General features: G+C 55.2%; 2 protein-coding genes across 6 annotated transcripts; both read right to left on the minus strand.

Moving 5' to 3' along the window:
- GNG8 (G protein subunit gamma 8) lies at window positions 1-6120 on the minus strand. Of its 5 annotated transcripts, XM_047792956.1 has the most exons (5): window positions 5290-6120; window positions 4653-4845; window positions 4347-4434; window positions 952-1037; window positions 394-594 (listed from the first exon to the last, which is right to left on the minus strand). In XM_047792956.1, exons 4-5 carry the CDS (start codon window positions 1033-1035, stop codon window positions 466-468), a joined length of 213 nt encoding a protein of 70 aa, XP_047648912.1. In that variant the 5' UTR covers window positions 1036-1037; window positions 4347-4434; window positions 4653-4845; window positions 5290-6120; the 3' UTR covers window positions 394-465. The 5 variants fall into 5 exon arrangements, with proteins under 5 accessions (XP_047648910.1, XP_047648912.1, XP_047648911.1 ...); XM_047792954.1 differs by lacking the exons at window positions 4347-4434; window positions 4653-4845; window positions 5290-6120 and adding exons at window positions 1-183; window positions 1474-2086 and having other exon boundaries at window positions 423-594; XM_047792955.1 differs by lacking the exons at window positions 4347-4434; window positions 4653-4845; window positions 5290-6120 and adding an exon at window positions 1474-2086 and having other exon boundaries at window positions 973-1037.
- Window positions 6121-9116: 2996 nt separating this feature from the next.
- On the minus strand, window positions 9117-19543 carry DACT3 (dishevelled binding antagonist of beta catenin 3). Its single transcript, XM_047789744.1, has 4 exons — window positions 18990-19543; window positions 12875-12971; window positions 12560-12712; window positions 9117-11359 (listed from the first exon to the last, which is right to left on the minus strand). The coding sequence occupies exons 1-4, from the start codon at window positions 19236-19238 to the stop codon at window positions 9963-9965; spliced, it is 1896 nt and encodes a 631-aa protein (XP_047645700.1). The 5' UTR covers window positions 19239-19543; the 3' UTR covers window positions 9117-9962.
- Window positions 19544-20883: the final 1340 nt, after the last annotated feature.

A 20883-nucleotide genomic window follows, 5' to 3' on the forward strand; every position in this document is an offset into this window, starting at 1 on the left:
TTCTAAGAACCTCCAATGCAGGAGAGAGGAGAGAAGAGAGGTCAGGCCAGCGGTTCCGGGACACTGGAGTCCAGTCTTTGCCCTATAACCTCTTACCTGTGCCTTTAAGTAAAGGACCTCCTTTGGCTCAGTTTCCTCGTCTGTAAAATAGGTGTCCTAGAAGGAGCCAGCTGCTTTCTGGGGCTGTTGGGTGATTAAGTAAATTCAGGATCTTGGAACACTCTGGGGAGGCCAGAGCCCGGAACCCTTCACATCCACATACCCCACATAGCCTCACCCCACCCCTGGCACTCCACACACACTCAGTAGGGGTGAGGAGGGATGCCGGATCCCCCACGGTGGCCCCAAGCTTTGCACGTGCCTCCGTTCCCCTGAAAGCACAGGCACCACCACCACAGTCACCGCGTTTATTAGATTCATACTTTGGCGGGGGAGGGCAAGGGCACGGTCAACTGTCGAGAGGGCTCAGAGAAGGACGCAGAAGAGGCGCTTGTCGCGGAAAGGGTTCTCTGCGGCGGGTACCGGCGTCACCAGTGGGTCGTCTTTGGCGTGAGTCTCGCAGAAGGCCAGGAGCTCAGCGGCCGCCTGCGACACCTGCAGGTGTAGGAGTGGAGGTGTTCAAGCCGCCGGCCCCGCTGCGCCCCGCCCCGCGCTTTGCCTGGGCCACGCCCCTTACCAGGCCTGGGCCCCTCCCATTATCCCCGAGCCCACCATTTGGGCCCCGCCTCAGGTCTGGCCCCGCCCCTTCTCAGGCCCTGCCCCTTGCCTTGGCCCCTCTAATCTCTGCCCCCCCCCCCCCCCCCCCCCCCCCCGCCCAGGCTGGTTCCGAAAGGGATCTTCCCCGACGGCCCCCCCCCCCCCCGCCCCCGGGCTCCCGGCCCAGCTCCAGGTACTACCCAGTCCAGGTCCCAGCCCCAGCGCCCTCGCCTTCCTTCCTGCCCAACCCAGCACCTTCATGCGGTCGATGTTCACCTCCAGCTTCAGCTGTTCCACCGTCTTCCGGGCCTCCGCGATCTTGGCCATGTTGTTGGACATGACTGCAGCGGGGAAAGGGTTAAAAGCCGCCCGGAGTGGGGGCTGAGGGGTAAGCTAGGGCAAAGCCGGGTCCCCAGATAGGGATGGCGGTGGTGGTGGGACCCAGTACCTTAAAGGGCGCACAAATGCGGTGCCCAGAGGCTGGTGGAGGAAGGGAGAGGAAAACAAGAAATGGGGAGAGAGATGAAGAGACGCACAGTTGGAAGCCCAAGAAGTGGGCGGCGGAAAGAGGGAGAGACGGATGGAGAGGAGAGGGGCAAGAGGAGGGATGGAGGGCTGAGCAGGTGGGGTACCTAGAGGCAGGTGGAGGGAGGAACAGGGAGGGGAGAGGGCAGGCAGGAGGGAAGCACAGATGGGAGGCTGAGAGACAGTGCAGAGGACGGAAGGACAGGGCCACAGGTGTTGGATCAGTATCCAGGGAGATCCAGGTGTCCTCACCTCCTGGGGATAGAGCATGAGCCAGGAGGGGGGCCCTCCGCAGGCCAATTAGCGGTGGTTCCAGGGAGAACCAGGAATTAAGATCGCGGCGGGAGGGGCACAGAGGGGGCCTCATTAGGGCCTTGGCAGCAGCTGCCCCCTCCGGCCCCCTCGGCGCCCCCCCCCCCAAGTCCCGGCCACCTCAAAGGCTCCTCTGCTCATTAGCAGCCGGAGAGAGGCCTGAAGAGGGGGGCAACCCAGGCAAGACTGGGAGAGAGGCAAAGAGGATGGAGAGAGGGGCAGATAGAGGGGCACTGGAAGGACGAAGTGACAGAGGGAGAGACGAGGCACAGGGGTAAATAAAGAGACTGAGGAGGGATAGAAAGATGGAGATATTGCAGAGGGACGAAGTGGTGGAGGGAGGAGAGAAGGGGGGAGACAAATAGAGGAGTAAAGAAAGGGGTGGCGTGAAATGGGGAGAGAAGCACAAAGGGGACAAAGGGACAGAGGGAGGATAAAGAAGGGGAGATGGATGGGTTGGGGAGGGATGGAGGGAGACAAATGGAGCAGAGAGGGAGCAACAGTGATAGAGGGGGAGAGAAAGACACAGAAGAGATGAAGGGACAGAGGAGAGAAGGGACTGGGGACAGAGAGAGGGAGATGGAGGGGAGATGGAATGAAGAAGGGGGACATGGAAGGACAGAGGGCGAGAGAGGCTGACGGAGATGCAGACGTAGAAAGTCATTCATTCACTCATTCATTCATTCTCAGGCAGAGGGATGAGGTGTCGGGACAAGCATGGGAGCCTCCTACCTGTTGCTGTTCGGGGCTAGGATGGTGAGTGGGTGGCAGAGGCTGGGATGCAGCGTCTGGGTCCCCTCCCCCCCCCCCACCTGCCCCGCCCCCTCTCCGGGGGCACAGCCCCTGAGGACCCACCTCCTCCAGCTACCTCCACCACCATCCCTATAGCCCTAGCCTCCTCCAGTCTGTCTGTCCGAGTCCTCTTGTTACATCTGCCCGTCTGTCCATTCTCTCTGTGTCTTCTGTTCTCTGTGTCTCCCCCTTCCTCTGTCTCTCTTGCAGTGTCCTCTTTCAGTCTCTTGCACACACACTCACACACTCACTCACAGGTAAAGACAGTCTCAAGAGGTGCCCCATGCCCTGCTACATTTATTCCACCATCACACGCATCTCCTGTGGGTCCTCCACAGCCTCTCATCCCATTACATACGCCCTGCCACTCTGTCACAGCCGCCCCCTCAGTGTCACCCCATCCCAGACAACCCCGCTCAGCATGCAGACTCACACTCATGGTCCCTGGCGGAGAGAGGCACAATATCTTGCTGTGTCACAGGATGCTGCCACCGTCTCCTGAATCACCTGTGCTCCACACAAAACCTCCCACAGCGCCGAAGGCACACGGTCTTTCGAAATGCCACACAGCCGTTCACAATCTCTCCTAGTGCAACCCATCATCGCCAGTGACATCCTACACAACCACGGTCAGAAAGACCATCCAGAGGGTCAAGTGGGCACACACAGTTCCACGTAGTGTTGCACACAATCTCTCAAGATGTCTTGCCAAGCTTCACAATCTGTGTCGCACACAGTTGTCACCCTCATGCAGCAATCTCCCAGTGTCACACACTTACCCACAGAAGGTCTCTCTCGCACACTCATCTGAGTGCCCCAGACAGTTGCACACGCTCTCACAACTGTCATGACACGGGGCCAGTCTCTCAGTGTCCCCGTGTCACACACAGTCACATCCAGCTTCTCACACATCATCAGTATGGCTGACATATCCTGTCTCACACTCACAGAGTCACTGGGTCACACCCAGCCCCCCCAGACCTCCCACGCTGCTTTCTCACGCCATAAGTTGGTGGATCACACTCATTCATTCTTGCCGTCCCTCACACATCATCTACCCGTGTGACATACACAATGCTCCTGTCCTCGCCATGTTGCACAATGTCACACACGATCTCTAGCTCACATATGGTCTCTCGATGTCGCAGAGAGTCCCCCAAAGTGTCTCAGGCACACCCAATATCATGGTGTTACACACAGTCGCTTATATGTCATCTAGGTCCCCTCACAAACACATTCACACACAACTTAGTGTAACATGATTTCACAGTCATACCCAAATTCTTGTCACAGAAAGTCTCACAAGGTCACTCAGCCACACACAACCTCTGCATCACGCGCGATCTCAAGGTAATGCACACTCACGCAGTGAGTCTCATGGCATCACACACCACCTTGCAGTGTCACCCACAGACACCCACTGCGTCATACACTAAGCCCACCCCTGTGGGCTCACACACTCAGCCCTCTGTCCTCTTCTGACAACCCTCTGGCGGCCACACGGGGGCGCCCATGGCCCACCGAGCCGCCCACCCCACCATCACCAAAGCTGCAGGAAGAGGTGGAAACCCAGAGGGCAAAGCAGATGCGAGAAAGAGACGAAGACAGGTGGACAGAGCTGGAGAGAGAGCGTTGAAGATGGACACAGAAATTAAGAGATGGGGGATAGAAATGCAGAGAGAGACAGAAAGGGACAGCGGACGGAAATTTGGAGAGATATAGACCTAGGGAACTGAGAGAGACAGAGACAGGCAGAGTGTTGCAGAGAGAGACAAAAGCAGAGACATGCGGGGTACGGGAGAGACAGACAGAAAAGTAGAGTCAGAAATAGTGACCGAGAAACACAGAAACCCAGAGACACACAGGCAGACTGCGCCCTCCGCAGGGGACCTGACAGCGGAGGCGGGGCCCGAAGGGGCGTGGCCTCGGGGCGGCTGAAGGGGCGTGGTGGTTTGGGGGCCGGGCTTAAGTGGGCGTGTTCGGGGCGTGTCTAGGGCGTGGCCTGAGTGCGACTTGCTCACTTGCTCGACTTGCTCGAGGGAAGGGTCTTGGGACTCGCGATCCGACCTTGCCACACGGGAGGGCTACGGGAGGGGCCGAGCCAGAGTCCTGGGAAGAGGCAGAGATGGAGAGAGCAGAGTCTCTACCACAGTCAGCCCATCCCGATTCGGTTTTTACCGATCGGACAGGGAAGTGAGACCAGCTGGGAGGGGACCCTGGCCCAGATACCTGGTAGAGATTTGATGGGAGGTGTCAGATCCTTGGTTCCCCTCTCCCCTCCCCCGCAGGATCCCCCGGGCCAGGTGGGGGAGGGGAACCAGACTCACATCTGGAAAGCATCAGGCGCGCCGGACATGCCAGGGCATGGGGCCCGGCTGCAGGAGAACGGAGGGGAGCTGGGGCGCCCCCGTCCTCCTCCCTTAGCGGGGTCGGCCGGCGCCGGGGAGGGGCCTGGGCGTACGCCGAACCTCGGCGCCTCCCGCAGCTGGTTTCCATCAGCAGTTTTGGCCCGGTCAGCCCCTGAGGAGGAAACACAGCTTAGAGCTGGGAAGACAGGGTGACGACCTAATCTCCCTCTCTCTGTCAGATGGCAGCCAGAGGCTGGGGGCGGGGGAGGCAGACGGGCGGACACTGCCTGAACCGAGTGCAACCTCCATTTCTCTTCCAAGCTGCGGACCTTTCCACCCTACGCATAACCTTAGTCACCAGATGTGCAATCCTGCCCTGTGATGCACAGGAATCCCCCAGCTTCATGACAATGGTACTCCTGTCCCCATTTTCTGGAGGGAGAAACTGAGATCCTAGGTTCCGGTTCCGTTTCTGACTTTAATTATTCAGGAAACGTGCAACGAATGCCAACAGTAACTCTAGTATCCAATGCCCAACCCCTACTGAACCTGGAAGTCTGGCGTATCTCAAACTCAGTGGTTTTCAAAATCTGTCCACAATCCAGTCACTTCTCACCTCCTCTGCTGCCCCCAGTCTGGTCCAGGTACCAAGCTCTCCAGCTTGGGCTATTATAGTCACTGGTCACTGGGTTTCCAGCTTCTGCCTCTGTTTCCTTCAGCCTGATCCCCACAGAGCAGCCAGAGGGACCTTGTTTAAAACAAAGTCCCCAGATATTAATAGCAAGCATTAGTGAGAACATGGAGATACTGGAATGCTCATATGCCGCCAGTGGGAATATAAAATGATGCTGCCATTTTAGAAAACAGTCTAGCAGATCCTCAAAAGATTATACAAGATTTACCAGATGATCCAGCAATTCCACTCCTAGGTATCTACCTAAGACAAATGAAAACATATGTTCAAACAACACCTTGCACACGAATGTTCATAGCAAGCATTATTCATGATAGCCCCAAAATGGAAACAATGCAAATGCCCATCAACTGATGAATGAATAACCTCAATGTGTATATCCAAATAGCGGGATATCATTTGACAATGAAAATAAATGAAATAATGACACAAGCTACAACATGGATGAACTCTGAAAACATGGTACGTGAAAGAAACAGTTACAGAAGACCACATATTGCACAATTCCATTTTTATGTCCAGAACAGGGAACTCCATAGAGACAAAAGAGGATCAGTGGTTGCCAGGGACTGGGGAGACTGGAGGATGACAGGTAAGGGGTACAGATTTGCTGCTTGGGGTAATGAAAATGTGTTGAAATTTACTGTGGTGATAGTATAGTCACAGCACTACTCTGTGATTGTAAGAAAAAGCCACTGATAAGGAGTTGCCATGGTGGCTCAGTGGTTAATGAACCTGACTAGTATCCATGAGGATGTGGGTTCGATTCCTGGCCTTGCTCAGTGGATCTGGTGTTGCTGTGAGCTCTGGTGTAGGATGGCAGCTACAGCTCCCATTCGACCTCTAACCTGGGAACCTCCCATATGCCACGGGTGTGGCCCTGAAAAAAAAAAAGCCATTGATAAAACATTGATAGGAGTTCTCTGGTAGCTTAGTGGGTTAAGGATCCAGCATTGTCACTGCTGTGGCACATATTTGATCCGTGGCCCAGGAACTTCCTCATGCTATGGGAACACCCAAACAAACAAACAAATCGATAAAGGACATCAAAGAAGACATAAATAAGGAGTTACCGTCGTGGCACAGTGGAAACAAACCTGACTGGGAACCATGAGGTTGCAGGGTCCATCCCTGGCCTCGCTCAGTGGGTTAAGGATCCGGCGTGGTGAGGTGAGCTGTGGTGTAGATCGCAGATGCGGCTTGGATCTGGTGTTGCTGTGGCTGTGGTGTAGGCCGGCAGCTGTAGCTGATTGGACCCCTAGCCTGGGAACCTCCATGTGTGTGGCCCTAAAAAGCAAAAACAAACAAACAAACAAAAGACATAAATAAATGGAAAGATATCCCATGTTCATGGATTGGAAGACTTAATATTGTTAAAAAGTCCATATTACCCAAAGCAACCTACAGATTCGATACAATCCCTATCAAAATTCCAATGGAATTTTTCACGGAAATAGAGCAAACAATCCTAAAATGTGTGCGGAACCACAAAAAAGCCTGAATAGCCAATGCAATCCTGAGAAAGAAATACAAAACTGGAGGAGTTCCTATTGTGGCTCAGAAGTAACGCACCCAGCTAGTATCATGAGGATATGGGTTTTGTCCCTGGCCTCATTCAGCCATGAGCTGTGGAGTAGGTCACAGACTCGGCTCCAATCCTGAGTTGCTGTAGCTGTGGTGTAGACCCCTAGCCTGGGAACCTCCATATGCCACAGGTTCCCCCCTGAAGAGAAAAATAAATAATAAATATTAAAAAAAAAAAAAAGAAAATATGGACGTTCCTGTCATGGCTCAGTGGTAACAAAACTGACTAGGATCCATGAGGATGCAGGTTTGATCTCTGGCCTTGCTCAGTGGGTTAAGAACCTGGCATTGCCGTGAGCTGTGGATAGCTCGGATCCTGCATTGCTCTGGCTGTGGTGTAGGCTGGCAGCTGTAGCTCCGATTCGACCCCTAGCCTGGGAACCTCCACATGTTGCGGGTGCGGCCCCAAAAAGACAATAAATAAATAAATAAATTTAGATGAAAAGTGGAGTTCCTTAGTGGCCTAGCAGGTTAAGGATCCAGCATTGTCATTGCTGTGGCATGGGTTCAATCCCTGGCTCAGGAACATCATGCCATAGATGTGGCCAAAAAATAAATAAATTTAGATAAAATAAGCAAATTCCTAGAATACAACTTAGTAGAACTGACATAAGAAATAGAAAAGCATTACAGAATAAAAAGGAAAAGCTAAATAATACTATTCAATTCTAAATTTTTTTTTTGTCTTTTTGCCCTTACTAGGGCCACTCCCTCGGCATACAGAGAGTCCCAGGCTAGGGGTCTAATCGGAGCTGTAGCTGCCAGCCTACGCCAGAGCCACAGCAACGCAGGATCCGAGCCGCATCTGCAGCCTACACCACAGCTCACAGCAACGCCGGATCAATAACCCACTGAGCAAGGGCAGGGACCGAACCCGCAACCTCATGGTTCCTAGTCAGATTCGTTAACCACTGAGCTACAACGGGCACTCCCAATTCTTAATTTTTATTTTATTTTATTTTATTTTTTTGCCTAGGGCATGTGGAATTTCCTGGGCCAGGAGTAGAACCTGTGATACAGCAGAGACCCTAGCCACTGCAGTGACAACACTGGATTCGTTTTTTTGTTTGTTTGTTTTGTCTTTTTGCTATTTCTTGGGCCGCTCCCACGGCTTATGGAGGTTCCCAGGCTAGGGGTCGAATTGGAGCTGTAGCCACCGGCCTACGCCAGAGCCACAGCAACGTGGGATCTGAGCCGCGTCTGCAGCCTACACCACAGCTCATGGCAACGCCGGATCATTAACCTACTGAGCAAGGGCAGGGACCGAACCCGCAACCTCATGGTTCCTAGTCGGATTCGTTAACCACTTCGTCCCGACGGGAACTCCATAACGCTGGTTTCGTAACCTGCTGCACCACAAAGAAACTCCAATACTATTTGATTCCTAATTAACATCCTTCCCACATAGAAATCTTAAGGTACAGATAACAAAGATATTGATAAACAATGCATACACACGGTTCAAGTTATGTAAATATAGTTTTACTCATATAGAGTATAACTACACTTATATACATATAGTTACATATATTTATATACTTATAGGTTCATATATGTATGTAAACACATAAGAGAAAACATACAAGAATGCACATCAGGGTGATTATGATGACTTCTGAGAGAAGGGATCTGGAATTGCCCCTTTACATATTTTTATTTTGTTTATTTTTGTTTATTTTTTTAAGGGCTGCATGTGCAGCATATGTAAGTTCCCAGGCTAGGGGTAGAATCAGAGCTACAGCCGCTGGCCTACACCATAGCCACAGCCACATGAGATCCAAGCTGCATCTGCAACCTACACCACAGCTCGTGGCAATGCCGGATCCTTAACCCACGGAGGCCAGGGATCGAATCTGCATCTCATGGATACTTGTCGGGTTAATTACTGCTGAGCCACAATGGGAACTCCAGTTTTTATTTTTTAAAAGTTTTCATTATTTTCATTTTTCTGAAACCATATTTATAACCAAACAAAACTCAAAACTCAATCAGAGGTCAGATTCATGGAAGTAAAATATTCAATGGCAAGAAAATACTATTGAGACCTACCTTGGGATCTGCCACCTGTTCTGGACACAACCATATCCAAAGCAAACAGTAGGTGCTCAATAAATTAGTCCAAAGGAAAAGCCCATTTGACCACAGAAGGAGAGTCCACCACCATGTATGTAACACTGTGCATTTATTTACAAAGAGGTTAGAGAAACACAGATTCTGGCCCCCCTGTGCACTGGGGAGTCACCATCGTCATAATAAATACAGTAATTTTTTTAAAAAAGAAAAAAATACTGGATTGGAACAGCTGAGGGTCATCCTGGGCTCCCCCTACTCCCTCTCACAGGGGGTGCCACGTGATAGAAGCCATCTTCCTTCCCCTCTTCGACCTCCATAACTGTCCAGGGATGGAGGTGAAAGAGTCTCTCCAGGTATTACCAACTCCTACTTGACCCTCAAAACCCCAAAGTCAGTGCTCCTCTTTCCTTCCCAGGGCACTCTGCAGGCACTGTCTGGGTCAGACACAGAATCGCTGTCCAGAGTGCCAAGAGGATATTCCAAGGGGCCAGGGACATGAAGGGGGGCACTTTGTGAATGAGGAGGGGTGACATATCTGGGGATGGCAAAGAGGAATAAGAGGGCTCAGTGAGAGACATGAAGGTAGACAAACAGACTAAGTGTCTAAACTAAAATGGGGAAATCCAAACTGAATTACCCCTTCTGCATACCATAGTACACCCACAGTATAGATGAAGAAAGTGAGGCCTACGGAAAGGGAACTTTCTTGCCCAAGGGCTGGCAGATGCACTGGGTCAAACAGGGCTCCTCCCCTATTCCTCCCAGTGGTGGAGGGGGAGCCTTTTCAGCCAAGACTGCAGTTGTATGGGACTTTGAGGAAGGGTCTTTGGAAGCAGAGAAACATGGTGGTCTTTGGAAGAGAGGTGTAGAAGGGTCAGTGATTGGGGGGTGTGGTGGTGCAGAGGCCATGAAGGGGGAGCCCAAGCAAACCCCTAAACTCACACTGTAGTCATGACCTTGAGAGAACCCGAACGGAAACGCAGTATCTTCTTCTTGAGCGCGTGGGAAGCCTTGATCTTCACAAAGACTTTGGCGGGGCCCGCGGGCGCCCCTCCACCTGCACCACCCACTGGCACGGAGGCCGCGGTGGCTGCCACCAGCTGCTGCGGCCACACGAGGCCACCGCTGCCATCAGAGTCGCTGGATGCGGAGCTGAAAGCAGGCGACTCCCCCTCGCTGGCGCTCGATTCACTCTCCCCGTAGCCGCCGCCGACACCGGCGGTCGGGCCCCGGCGTCCGAGGGGCCCCAGGCGCCCTGCCGAGCACTCTGAGTCGCTGCCCGCGCAGCCGTAGAGCAGACGGCGCTGAGGAGCTGACGGGGATGGGCCAGGCCCCGGGCCTCGGGCGGCAGGGCCGCGGGGCCGGCCTCGGCGCCCATCGGCAGCGTCGATCTCAGCGGTGGAGCGCCAGCGGCGGCAGGACCCTGCGGCCTGGGCCGCGAGCGTGGGAGCTGGACCGCGGCGGGGCCGCGGCGGCCGAGGGTCTTCTCGTTCGGCTGTGGGGTACTTGGGGGGGCCCGGAGGAACCGCTGCGGCGCGGCCCAGAAGGCTGGTCTCCGACTGGGAGCGCGAGGCCTTGCGAGCCCTGGGTGAGCCCCGGCGGCCAGAGCTCTCGGTCATGCGTCCGCGGCGGCCCGCAGCCCGGGGACGCTCCCGAGGTGGGGACTGCTCCACACTGCGGCCCCGGGTCAGTGGGGGCGGTTTGCGGCGCGCCGCGCGGCCGGGGAGGCCGCGGGTGGCGGCCTGTGCTCCCGGGATGTACTGCGCCTTCACCAGGCGACCCTCCGTCGGGCTGTCAGGGGGCGAGGGGGCAGAGGGCGGCGCGGCGAGTTCGGGGGCCGCCTCCGACTCCCACGGTGAGGCCCACGCGCGGCCCAAGGGGGCCGGGCTGGCGGGACGGCCCCCCGCGCGCTCCACCGGGGGCTCGGGCGCGGGCCGCGCGCCTCCGGGGGGCGGGGACGCGTCGGGAGGCCGCTGGCGCACGCTATTCTGGCGCCGCGGGCCCCCGTCCGCGCCCCCAGGACTGGTCCGGGGCTGGCCCGCCCCCCGGCGGCGGCGCCTGCGCAGGAGCGCCGAGATGTAGCCGTCCAGGGGCCGCCCGGCGCCCGCCGCGTCGGGCGAGTCGGGGGGCGGGCGGCCGCAAGGCCGCGGGCTGCGCAGGGCCACGGCGTGCAGGGGGCTGGGCGTCAGGAAAGGCCCCGCGCGGGCCCGCCGCTCGGCGGAGGAGCAGGCCTCCGGGCCCGCAGACCCCGCTGCCGATGGGTAGGGCGCCGAGAAGGACCGCGGCACGGCCGCCCGAGGGCCCACCGCCTCGGGTGCGCTGGGACTGGCGTCTCCTAGAGGAGGAAGGCAAAAAGGGAAGAGTGGAGAGGCTCTCGAAGCCCTTTCTCAGTGAGCCTAGGAGGGGCCAATTGCCTTCTGCCTGCCCTGCCCTCCCACTCCCCTTAAAAACCAACAAAACCCCTGCTCTCATCCCTTCCCGCACACCAGGTTCATAACGAAATCTTCACAGTAGCCTACAAGACCCTGCCTGGTCTGTCCTGCCTCTGCGTCTCTGACCTCCTACCCCTTTTTTTTTTTTTTTTTAGGGCCGCTTTCAAGGCAAATGGAGGTTCCCAGGCTAGGGGTCTAATCAGAGGTGTAGCCACCGGCCTAGACCACAGCCACAGCCACGTCAGATCCAAGCTGTGTCAGCGACCTACACCACAGCTCACAGCAACGCCGGATCCTTAACCCCCTGAGCGAGGCCAGGGATAGAACCCGCAACCTCATGGTTCCTAGTCAGATTCGTTTCCACTGCTTCACGACGGGAACTCCTATATTTTACTTATTTATTTATCTTATATCTTATCTATTTCTCTCATGGGACCATTTCTCCCATGTTCAGGTTTATGAACACAGGGATTTCTTTTTTCTTTTTTTTTTTTTTGTTGATCTTTTTGCCTTTTCTACGGCCGCTCCCGCAGCATACGGAGGTTCCCAGGCTAGGGGTCTAATCGGAGCTGTAGCCGCCGGTCTACGCCAGAGCCACAGCATCTCGGGATCTGAGCTGCGCCTGCAACCTATGCCACAGCTCACGGCAATGCCAGATCCTTAACCCACTGAGCAAGGCCAGGGATCGAACCCGCCACCTCATGGTTCCTAGTCGGATTCGTTAACCACTGCGCCACGACGGGAACTCCAACACAGGAATTTCTTTCCTGCCATATCCCTGACCCCCTGGGATAGCAACTCAGAAACTTACTTGACTAAATAACAGCACTTTCTATTTACTGAATGGCTGCCATGTGCCAAGTTTGATGCCTTAGGGCAGAGGCTCAATGCATATTAAAACTTCCTATCACGAAGGTACTCTTATTATTCCCACTTTCACAGATGGAGAAACAGAGGCCCAGTAAAATGCTCAAAAATCACACCCAAAGGGAATGTCACAGCCAGAATTCGAATCCAGGTCGGTCTGACTCCAGATCCTTGTGCTCAAAAGCATCCTTAGCGTCCATGCCCTGGTTCTCCGGGCCCAACCCCACCCCCCTTACCTAGAGACTTGGGCCTCTCACTGGCATAGATGCCCCGGGGTTCAGAGGGACCCAGGTGTCCATAGGAGCCAGATCCGGAGAAGCCACTGTCCCCACAGAAGGTTGAAGGTGGTGAGTCTGGACCTCCTGTGGAGCTGGGGTCTTCATAGAAGCCTGGATTCCAAAGAGAAAAGGAGAGACAATTGGGGGGGGGCAGGAGGGAGGATGGGGGAAGGAGGAGATCAAGCAGCAGAGAGTGGGGACCCGGAGAAACAGGAGACAGTGGGAAAGACTGGGGTGTCCCAGGCAGACCCCACTGTCTCCATCCATGCTCACCTGAGCTGCGCCCGCTCTCCTGCTCCAGGCCCCCAGACTCCAGGCTCAGGTCTCCCAGCTGCTGGCCCAGGTCCCAGATGAGCCCGGGTAAGGCCTCCTGAGGACATGGGGACAGCAAGATGGTCAGAAGCCCCCCCCCCCAAGTCTTCTGCTGGCTAGTCCCCTATTCTAGGAGCTCGTGGGCAGAATTTCACCTTGACACGGAGGCTCTAATTTCCAAAAGGTAGAAGCGGTACCCAAGTTCCAGTATTCCTTTCAAGAGCTCTGTCCCTTCATCCCATTAGAAAGTCCTTCTGGGGCGTTCCTGTTGCGGCTCGGCAGAAACGAATCCAACTAGCATCCACGAGGATTCGGGTTCGATCCCTGGCCTCGCTCAGTGGGTTAAGGATCTGGCATTTCCATGAGCTGTGGTGTAGGTCACAGACGTGGCTCAGATCCTGTATTGCTGTGGCTGTTGTGTAGGCCGGCAGCTGCAGCTCTGATTTGACCCCTAGCCTGGGAACTTCCATATGCCATGGGTATGGCCCTAAGGAAAAAAAAAAAGTCCTGGCTGTCTAACTCCAGTCCCTCCTACTGCAGCCACCTCTTTCTGTCTTTGGTGCGAGAGATAAAGCTTCAGAAGGCCCCATCCCTTGTCCCCTCCCTATCAGCTGTTCCCTGCATCTGGCGTTCATGGCCCCTTAACCCCTGTTAGAATGTCTTTTTTTTTTTTTTTCCTGTCTTTTTGCCTTTTCTCGGGCCGCTTTCTGTGGCACATGGAGGCTCCCAGGCTAGGGGTCTAATCGGAGCTGTAGCCACCGGCCTACGCCAGAGCCACAGCAACGGGGGATCCGAGCCGCGTCTGCAACCTACACCACAGCTCACGGCAACGCCGGATCCTTAACCCACTGAGAGAGGCCAGGGATGGAACCCGCAACCTCATGGTTCCTAGTCAGATTCATTAACCACTGAGCCATGATGGGAACTCCAGAATGTCCCTATTTTGAGTGTAACTTCAAGTCTTCTTGCTGTAAGGGCAGCTCACTGCTACACGCCTGTGTCCAGGACCTAGCAGTTCTCTTCGCCATCCGTTGGTCTGCCTTCTCCCAGACCTGGACTCTCCCTTCTCAGATGCCTCCACCTTCCCCCACTGCCCATCACCAAAGTCTTCTAAAAGTCTTCCTTGGAGTTCCCGTCGTGGCTCAGTGGTGAATGAATCCAACTAGGAACAATGAGGTTGCGGGTTTGATCCCTGGCCTCTCTCAGTGGGTTGAGGATCCTGGGTTGCTGTGGCTGTGGTGTAGGCCAGCAGCTGTAGCTCTGATTCAACCCCTAGCCTGGGAACCTCCATATGCCACAGGTGCGGCCCTGGGAAATACAAAAATGACAAACAAACAAACACCTCTTCCTTAAGTCTTTCCTGCTGCAGATTGACTCTTTCCCTCATTTGGATAAAACAGGCCGACCACGACTCCTAGACATCTTTGCTCCTCTCGGAAGAAATCCCCCATGCCTTCTGGAAAGTCTTTCTGTGAATCTAGCCTGGTGGCACCACAACAGCGAGGCCCATTGGGTTCCTCCGCCCCCAGCGGGGACCACATCCTTCTGTGGCCCTTCCTCTATTCCCACCCCGAGTGGAGTGTCCACCACAGCTCCTCGTCCCCATGAGAAATCTCTCTTGGGTCTGTCCTAGATCCTTCTTGCTGCAGAAAAAGATCCTTTGCTACCAGATGTGAATAAATGAAGTAAAAAACCCTTTACGGGGAATGACTGCGGCTGGTGGCGGGGGAAGGGGCTGAAACAACTCAGATGGGCTCTCCAAGGCACTAGGACTTAACCCCATTTTGCAAAACAGGGCCAGAGTCAGGCCGAGTCTCCCATGGATCTGGGCGAGGCCAGACGTAGCGGCAGTCGGCAGTCTCGGGCTGACGGTTGACCCTCAGACAAAAGCGGCTTGTCTGGACGGCAGGCGGCCGGAGGGAGGGAGGGAGGAGGGGCGCGGAGGGCAGACGCCCAGCCTTGCCTATTTAGGGCAGAAAGACTGGCCGGCTCCCCCGCAGACAAATCCCCCCCCCCCCAGCTTCCGACTCTAGAGGCTGCGCTCCTGGGCCCCGTCCTCGCCCCTCCCCCCAGAACAGAAGCCCCTATCTGGGCTTGTTTATGGGAGGAAAGTCAACAAATCCAAATCGTTCCACTTTGGGCTCCTGCCCTGAGTGTATGGAGATGCTCTGGGGTGGTGTCATCTTTGAGCAGAACCCAGGAAGGCAGCCGAACTGTGCAGCAACGGAGGTGGCTAAAAAACATCCAGGGCCGCCCCTGTCCCCTGCCCATTGTGCCCTTGCTGACACTGCTGTAGCCACACTGGCCTCCTCAGTTCCCTGAACCCTGCAGGTTCTACCCTCTCTGGGTAGGATGTGTTTCCCCAGCACGTCCTCCTGTCTCACTCCTTTGCTTCCTGCAGGTTGCTCCCGTCTCTGACCCCCCTTTCCAAAATAGCTCCCAATCCTTCTGCCCCTGGGTTGCCCTGCTGTTTCCCCCACAGAGCAGTAGTGACCTCTTGACCTAAAATGATATATCAGGCTGTCCTTGGTTGATCATCTTTCTCACTCGAATGTCAGCCCCAGCCCCAGAAGCCCAGAGCTTTTTGTCTGTTTCGTACACAGTTGCACAGCCCGCCGCCTCCCAACTGCCTAGAATAATAGCACAGTAAAAAGCAGGCACTCAGAAAATGTTTGGGGAATGAATGAATGAATGAATGAACACGGTGGAATACTACACAGCTGTTAGAATGGAATGGGGCAGTTTCTATATAGAACCATCACAAAGATCTATCATGGAGTGGAAAAAGAAAAATGCAGAATGTATATATAAGGGTGAATCAGAACTACCTGGGGGGGGGAGCTGTGAAAATCTAAATTACTGGGTCCAGGAGTTCCCGTCGTGGCTCAGAGGTTAACAAAACTGACTATCGTCCATGAGGACTCAGGTTCAATCCCTGGCCTTGCTCAGTGGGTTAAGGATCGGGTACTGCTGCGAGCTGTGGTGTAGGTCGAAGACTCGGCTCGACGTTGCTGTGGCTCTGGTGTAGACCGGTGGCTACAGCTCTGATTCGACCCCTAGCCTGGAAACCTTCATATGCCGTGAGTGTGGCCCTAAAGAGACAAAAAAAAAAAAAAAAGAGAGAGAGAAAAAAAAATAAATGCTGGATCCAACCACCAAAGGTCCTGATTCCAGGCCTGAGAATTTGCATTTCCAACAAGTTCCCACATGATGCTGCTGGTCCACACTTTGAGAACCACTGCCATGGTCTCTGAGACCTCACCCAAGAAACTGGAATTTGTAAAAAGCAGAGCAAAACTCTATATTTTTTGGTTATGTGTAAGCTGTTTCTGAGCATTGATGCAGAACTAACGCCAGGGTCACAGTGGCAGTGGTCACAGCGAGAGGGTACATTTAGGGGGCAAGGGAAGGGTGAATGGACAGGATGGTGAGATGAAGGATTTACGGAGGCCTGGCTTGGAGCCAAATTGCCAGGGTTCAAATTCAGCTCTGCCACTTCCCAGGCTGTGTGACCTTGAGCAGGTTACTTCACCTCTCTGGGCCTCAGTTTCCTCATCTGTAACATGGGCATCATTCAACTCCCCCTCCTGTGCAGTTGTTGGGAGGATTAAATGAGTTTAAACAGTGGTTATTTTTAAGCACTTAATCAACGCTGGCTTTTTTTATTACATGAAAGCTATGAATTTCCATCAAGGAAAGTATTAAACATGTTTTACATGTGTAATTAGAAATAAAGGAAAAAGATCCCCCCACCACCCCATAAGTTCTGCAGGTCTAATTTCAGTTCTTCCACTGCAAGGACAAGCAGAAGTTAGAAAGATAGACAGCAGAGGGCTCCTCCTCCCCTGTGCCTGGACCCCCCACACCCCCAAGTCAACAACCCCTCCCATTTGTAAGTCTGACCTCATTCCTTCCAGCTGCAAGGGAATGGATGAATCTTTAAGAGATCAGAAGGTCCTTGGCCTGGATCTGGCTCCCTGCCTTCCCACAATGCCCCTCATCCTTTTTTTTTTGCAAGCCCTTCAGAGGCTGTCCGGCTCTGGCAAGCTTAACATGAATGTGATTCGGCGCCCTGGAGACCCCTTGGCCCAAACTTTCCCAGATCTTGCTCTCCCCACTCACATGTCCTTAGTCTGGACCCAATTTCCTTTATCTCTGTTAGGAAGTCCTTCTGAAAGTCTAACTTAAGTCCTTCTTGCTGAAAGGGGCCCATTTTCCTTGGTGAGAGACAACAGGACGCCTGCCCCTATTCGGGTTTCTTGCCTCTTTTCTCTGAGACACCCCCTATCTCTACCTGCATCCCCCATCATTCCTATTAGAAACAATCAACTCTGGCTTCAGTCTTTCTTGCTTCAAAGGGTTGGGGGGGGAGGAGGAGGGGTAAGTATCACTAGACAGAGGATCAGGGATCAGAGGAGGCCCCGCCCCCTCTTTGGAAGGACCCAGGAACCCCCAGCACCGGAGGAGTTTATATTTAGCGCTTCTCTGCTCCTCCCTCAGTGGCGCTGTCTCCCTCCCGTCGCCTGCCACCGCCTCCTCCCTGACGCTGGGACGGAGCTTTGCTTGGAGATTGGGGGGTGGGGGGTGGGGGCGGGGGAAGGCCTCTCCACTACCACTTCGTGGGGTGTGTGTGTGGGGGTAACTGAAGGCTGGGAGGACGACAGAGGGGCAGAGGAGGGGGAGACTGAGGCAGAGAGAGGGAGAGGTTGAGGGTCAGGGAGGCAGGACACAGCTGGCCCATCCCAAGCCTTCTTTTCCTCGGAGGGGTGGGAGGTGCCTTCCCAAGCCCAGCCAGCCTGGGGTGGGGGGAGAGCTGGTGAAGGCCCCCACCACGCGGCTCTAACTTTAGGAGGGGGTGGGGCCTCCCACAGCTGTTTCTGTTTCCAGAGAAGAATGTGCAGGGTCCCTCTCCCCGCCGCTGCGGCCCCAGAGTCTGGCTTCAGTCTTCCTCCCCATTCCCCATCTGGGGAGGGGGCAGTCGGGGTCAGCGGCAGGGAGAGCCCCCTCCCCCCTGCTACCTCGGCTCAGGTTTCCCCAAACGGGAAGCCTGACCACACACAGGCTTGAGGATGGGATCCGCAAGTGGAGCCTGAGTCTGGGGCCTGGCAGGCGGTGGGGGGTGGGAGAGGGACAGGGACTGTGGGGCAGGAGAAGAGAGGGAGGTGCAGAAATGCAAGAAGGGAAGACCAGGCAGACAGAGACAGAGGATGGCAAAAGACAGAGAAAGAGATACAGAAAGTCACAGAGAAATGGCTGTAGGGGGGGAAAAAAGTGCAAGAAACCCAGGAAGACGTCAGGAGAATTAAGAAATGACATAAAGAAGGAGAAAGGTGCGACGATGCTCCTTAAGTCATTCTGGAGACCTTTGGCTTATCTTCCACCCTCAGAGCGCCCAGGGAATCTAGAAGTCAGACCCCCGGGCTGCCTCAATCTGCCACCTCCTGGGTTAACCAGAGCTGGGACCAGGTAGGAAAATGTCACCAGAGGATCAAGATCACCATGGGGTCCTAAAGGGCTGCGAGCTTCCTCTCAGCAGCAATCCCTTCCTCAGGAGGCCCGAGGATCCCCTCCCCCCACCCCTCCCCCTCCGGAGATCTCCAAGCACACCAGGACTTAGGAAGACGGAGCCCTGGTGTGGAGGCTGGGAGAGGGGCATGCTTGGATCCCGCTGTGTGACCTTGGGTGAGTCGCTGGCCCTCTCTGAGCCTCCGTTTTGTTCCTTTCTGAAATGAGAACTATCACCCCCTATCCTCCAAGCAGCAAGAAGACAACGCCTGCCTAACACTCAGCCCGGGCTTGACACATACTTGGCGCCCAGATGGATTCGCTTTGGGGAAGGGGTGTAGGGAATGGGCTTTTGCATCACTCGTGGGTCCGGCGGAGGCGATGCAGTCCCCTTCCCCAGTCTGGGGGCAGGGAGGCCTGATCCCACCCGCCGCCCAGACTCTCCAGCCCCACCCCCCTCTCTTTTCCCCCTCCTCCCTCCCCCACCCGGACGGGTGTCTGAGCATCCAACCGAGACAGAGAGACAGACACAGACGAGGGCAGAGGGACAGACGGACAGGCGGCCCCTCACCAGCTGCTCTTCCAGGGCTGCTGCAGCCCGGCGCGCCGCCGCCGCATCTTCGTCCTCGTCTGCGTCCTCCTCGTCCTCGGCCTCGGCGCCCCCCATTCCGGGCTGGGCCAGCCGCAGCGCCTGCTGCACGCGGTACTCCTGCCTCTCCCGGAGCCAGTGTAACTCGCAGAGCCCGGCCAGGCTGCCCTCCAGCCAGCCCCGCAGCCGACCCCGTTCGGGGCTCACCGGGAACGAGAAGGCCCGGATCATGGCTGCGGCCCCCCGCCCCAACCCGGCCGGGCCCCGCGGCCACCCCTCTCCAGGTCCCACCTCCCCGCCCCAACAGCCCGCCCGCCCGCTGGCCCGGCTGTCACCGTCTCATCTGCATAGGCGCCCGCCCATTGGGCCGCCCACCCGCGCCTTATCTGCATGGCCACGCCCCCGGCGACAGAGCAACCATCGCCTATTGGCCGGTACCCTCCCTTTACGAAGATACTCGGCTGTGCACCCGCGCCCCTCAACGCAACGCAAGCTCGCAGCTGCCTACTCGCTCGGCTTACGGGCCACCTCGCCGCGCCACGCCCCGCCTCTCGCCTGCCGTTGGGCCATGGCCACGCCCCCACACGTCACAATGAAACAAGTCCGCCCTTGTTCCAATGTTATTGGTCCGTATCTCCCGGGTCCCCGCAGCTGGTTCCGCCCCCTTGCGGGGGAGCTCAGGCTACCATTGGACTGTCCCGCTAGAGGGGCAGGGGTGATCTATAAATAAAGAATGGGTGCACGTGACATTTTGGCAGCAGTTCCTCTCCCTCCGCCCCTCCTAACCTTCTGCTTCTGAAGATGCGCAAGGGGGCGGAAAGGGTTAAGAGTCGAGTCCAGATTTTGCCTCCCCTTCCAGGAAGCCTTCCGAGACATTCAGCTGTAAAACTAGAGGGCCAGGGCAACTTCCGACATCCTCCCATAAAATAATGCTTCTAAGCGGGGCGAGCTTCACTGGCCGGCTTAGAAAGGCCCCAAACTTGATTTAACATTCTGCTGTTAGTTTTGGATTTCTCATTTTTTGAGCAAGGGGCCTCGCATTCTCGTTTTGCACTGATAGCCAGTCTTACTTCTGAGAGCATGTCCCAAATTCTGGAACTGCAAAACCATGGGTGTAATTCTATGATTTCACCCGAACAGAATCTTAGCATCTTTTGTCTCACAGATGCTGTGAGGCTTTGCGCTCACCATTTTACGATTCCAGGGACCTTTGTTCTATGTTCTAAGAGGCTTTGTTCTCAGCCTTCTAAGATGCTCTGTTCTCAACGTTCTATGGTTCGGAAAAGTCTGAGCCTGACATTCGTTACCAAGGTTCCCTCCTCCCTTCCCTGGCTCGGCAAGCGGGGCTAGCGCCCCCCCAGGCGGCCAGCCTGTGTCACTACGCCGAGTGCGAGTACCTACAACCTTGAGGATCAAGCTCCGAAGTTCATGCCCTTGACTCCCTAACAGCCAAGGCCCAGAAAATCATGTAAGAAGCTCCCTCTTTTTATGATACCCCGTGCACCAAATGACCTTCTGGTCCTGAGCTGAAGAGGCAATGTTAGTGATTAGGAGCAAAGACTCCAGAACCAAACTGCCTGAGGTGAGCCTCAGCTCTGCCACTTTCCAGCTGTGCGACCTTAGGAAATGTGCTTAGCCTTTCTGTGCCTCAGTTTCCTTAGCTGTGTAATGGGGGTTGTAATACTTCCTATCTCACAGTTGTTACGAGGACTGAGATGTCTGTCAGGTGCTTGGAGCAGTGCCTTCCATGTATAAAGTCACAGAGGGATCTGATAAATAAGTAAAAAAAATCATCTAGCTGGTCCCAAGGAGAAAAATGAATCTGGATTTTAGTAGAGACAAACTATTCAATCCCTTTCTTGTTTAAGACAGACCT

The sequence above is a fragment of the Phacochoerus africanus genome, chromosome 8, assembly GCF_016906955.1.
Source record: "Phacochoerus africanus isolate WHEZ1 chromosome 8, ROS_Pafr_v1, whole genome shotgun sequence".
Lineage (NCBI taxonomy): Eukaryota > Metazoa > Chordata > Mammalia > Artiodactyla > Suidae > Phacochoerus > Phacochoerus africanus.

What these genes read in the sequence shown, in the direction of transcription:
- GNG8 (XM_047792952.1), bottom strand. Translation starts at nt 5,473, where the DNA reads ATGTTCTCACTAATGCTTGCTATTAATATCTGGGGACTTTGTTTTAAA. An exon ending in GACTGGGGGCAGCAGAGGAG is followed by an intron (nt 4,846 to 5,289) that starts GTGAGAAGTGAC and finishes TTTCCTCCTCAG; the next exon opens with GGGCTGACCGGGCCAAAACT. An exon ending in GCGCCTGATGCTTTCCAGAT is followed by an intron (nt 4,435 to 4,652) that starts GTGAGTCTGGTT and finishes GCCTCTTCCCAG; the next exon opens with GACTCTGGCTCGGCCCCTCC.
- DACT3 (XM_047789744.1), bottom strand. Translation starts at nt 19,238, where the DNA reads ATGATCCGGGCCTTCTCGTTCCCGGTGAGCCCCGAACGGGGTCGGCTG. An exon ending in CAGCCCTGGAAGAGCAGCTG is followed by an intron (nt 12,972 to 18,989) that starts GTGAGGGGCCGC and finishes CCATGTCCTCAG; the next exon opens with GAGGCCTTACCCGGGCTCAT. An exon ending in TGAGAGGCCCAAGTCTCTAG is followed by an intron (nt 11,360 to 12,559) that starts GTAAGGGGGGTG and finishes TTCCTCCTCTAG; the next exon opens with GAGACGCCAGTCCCAGCGCA.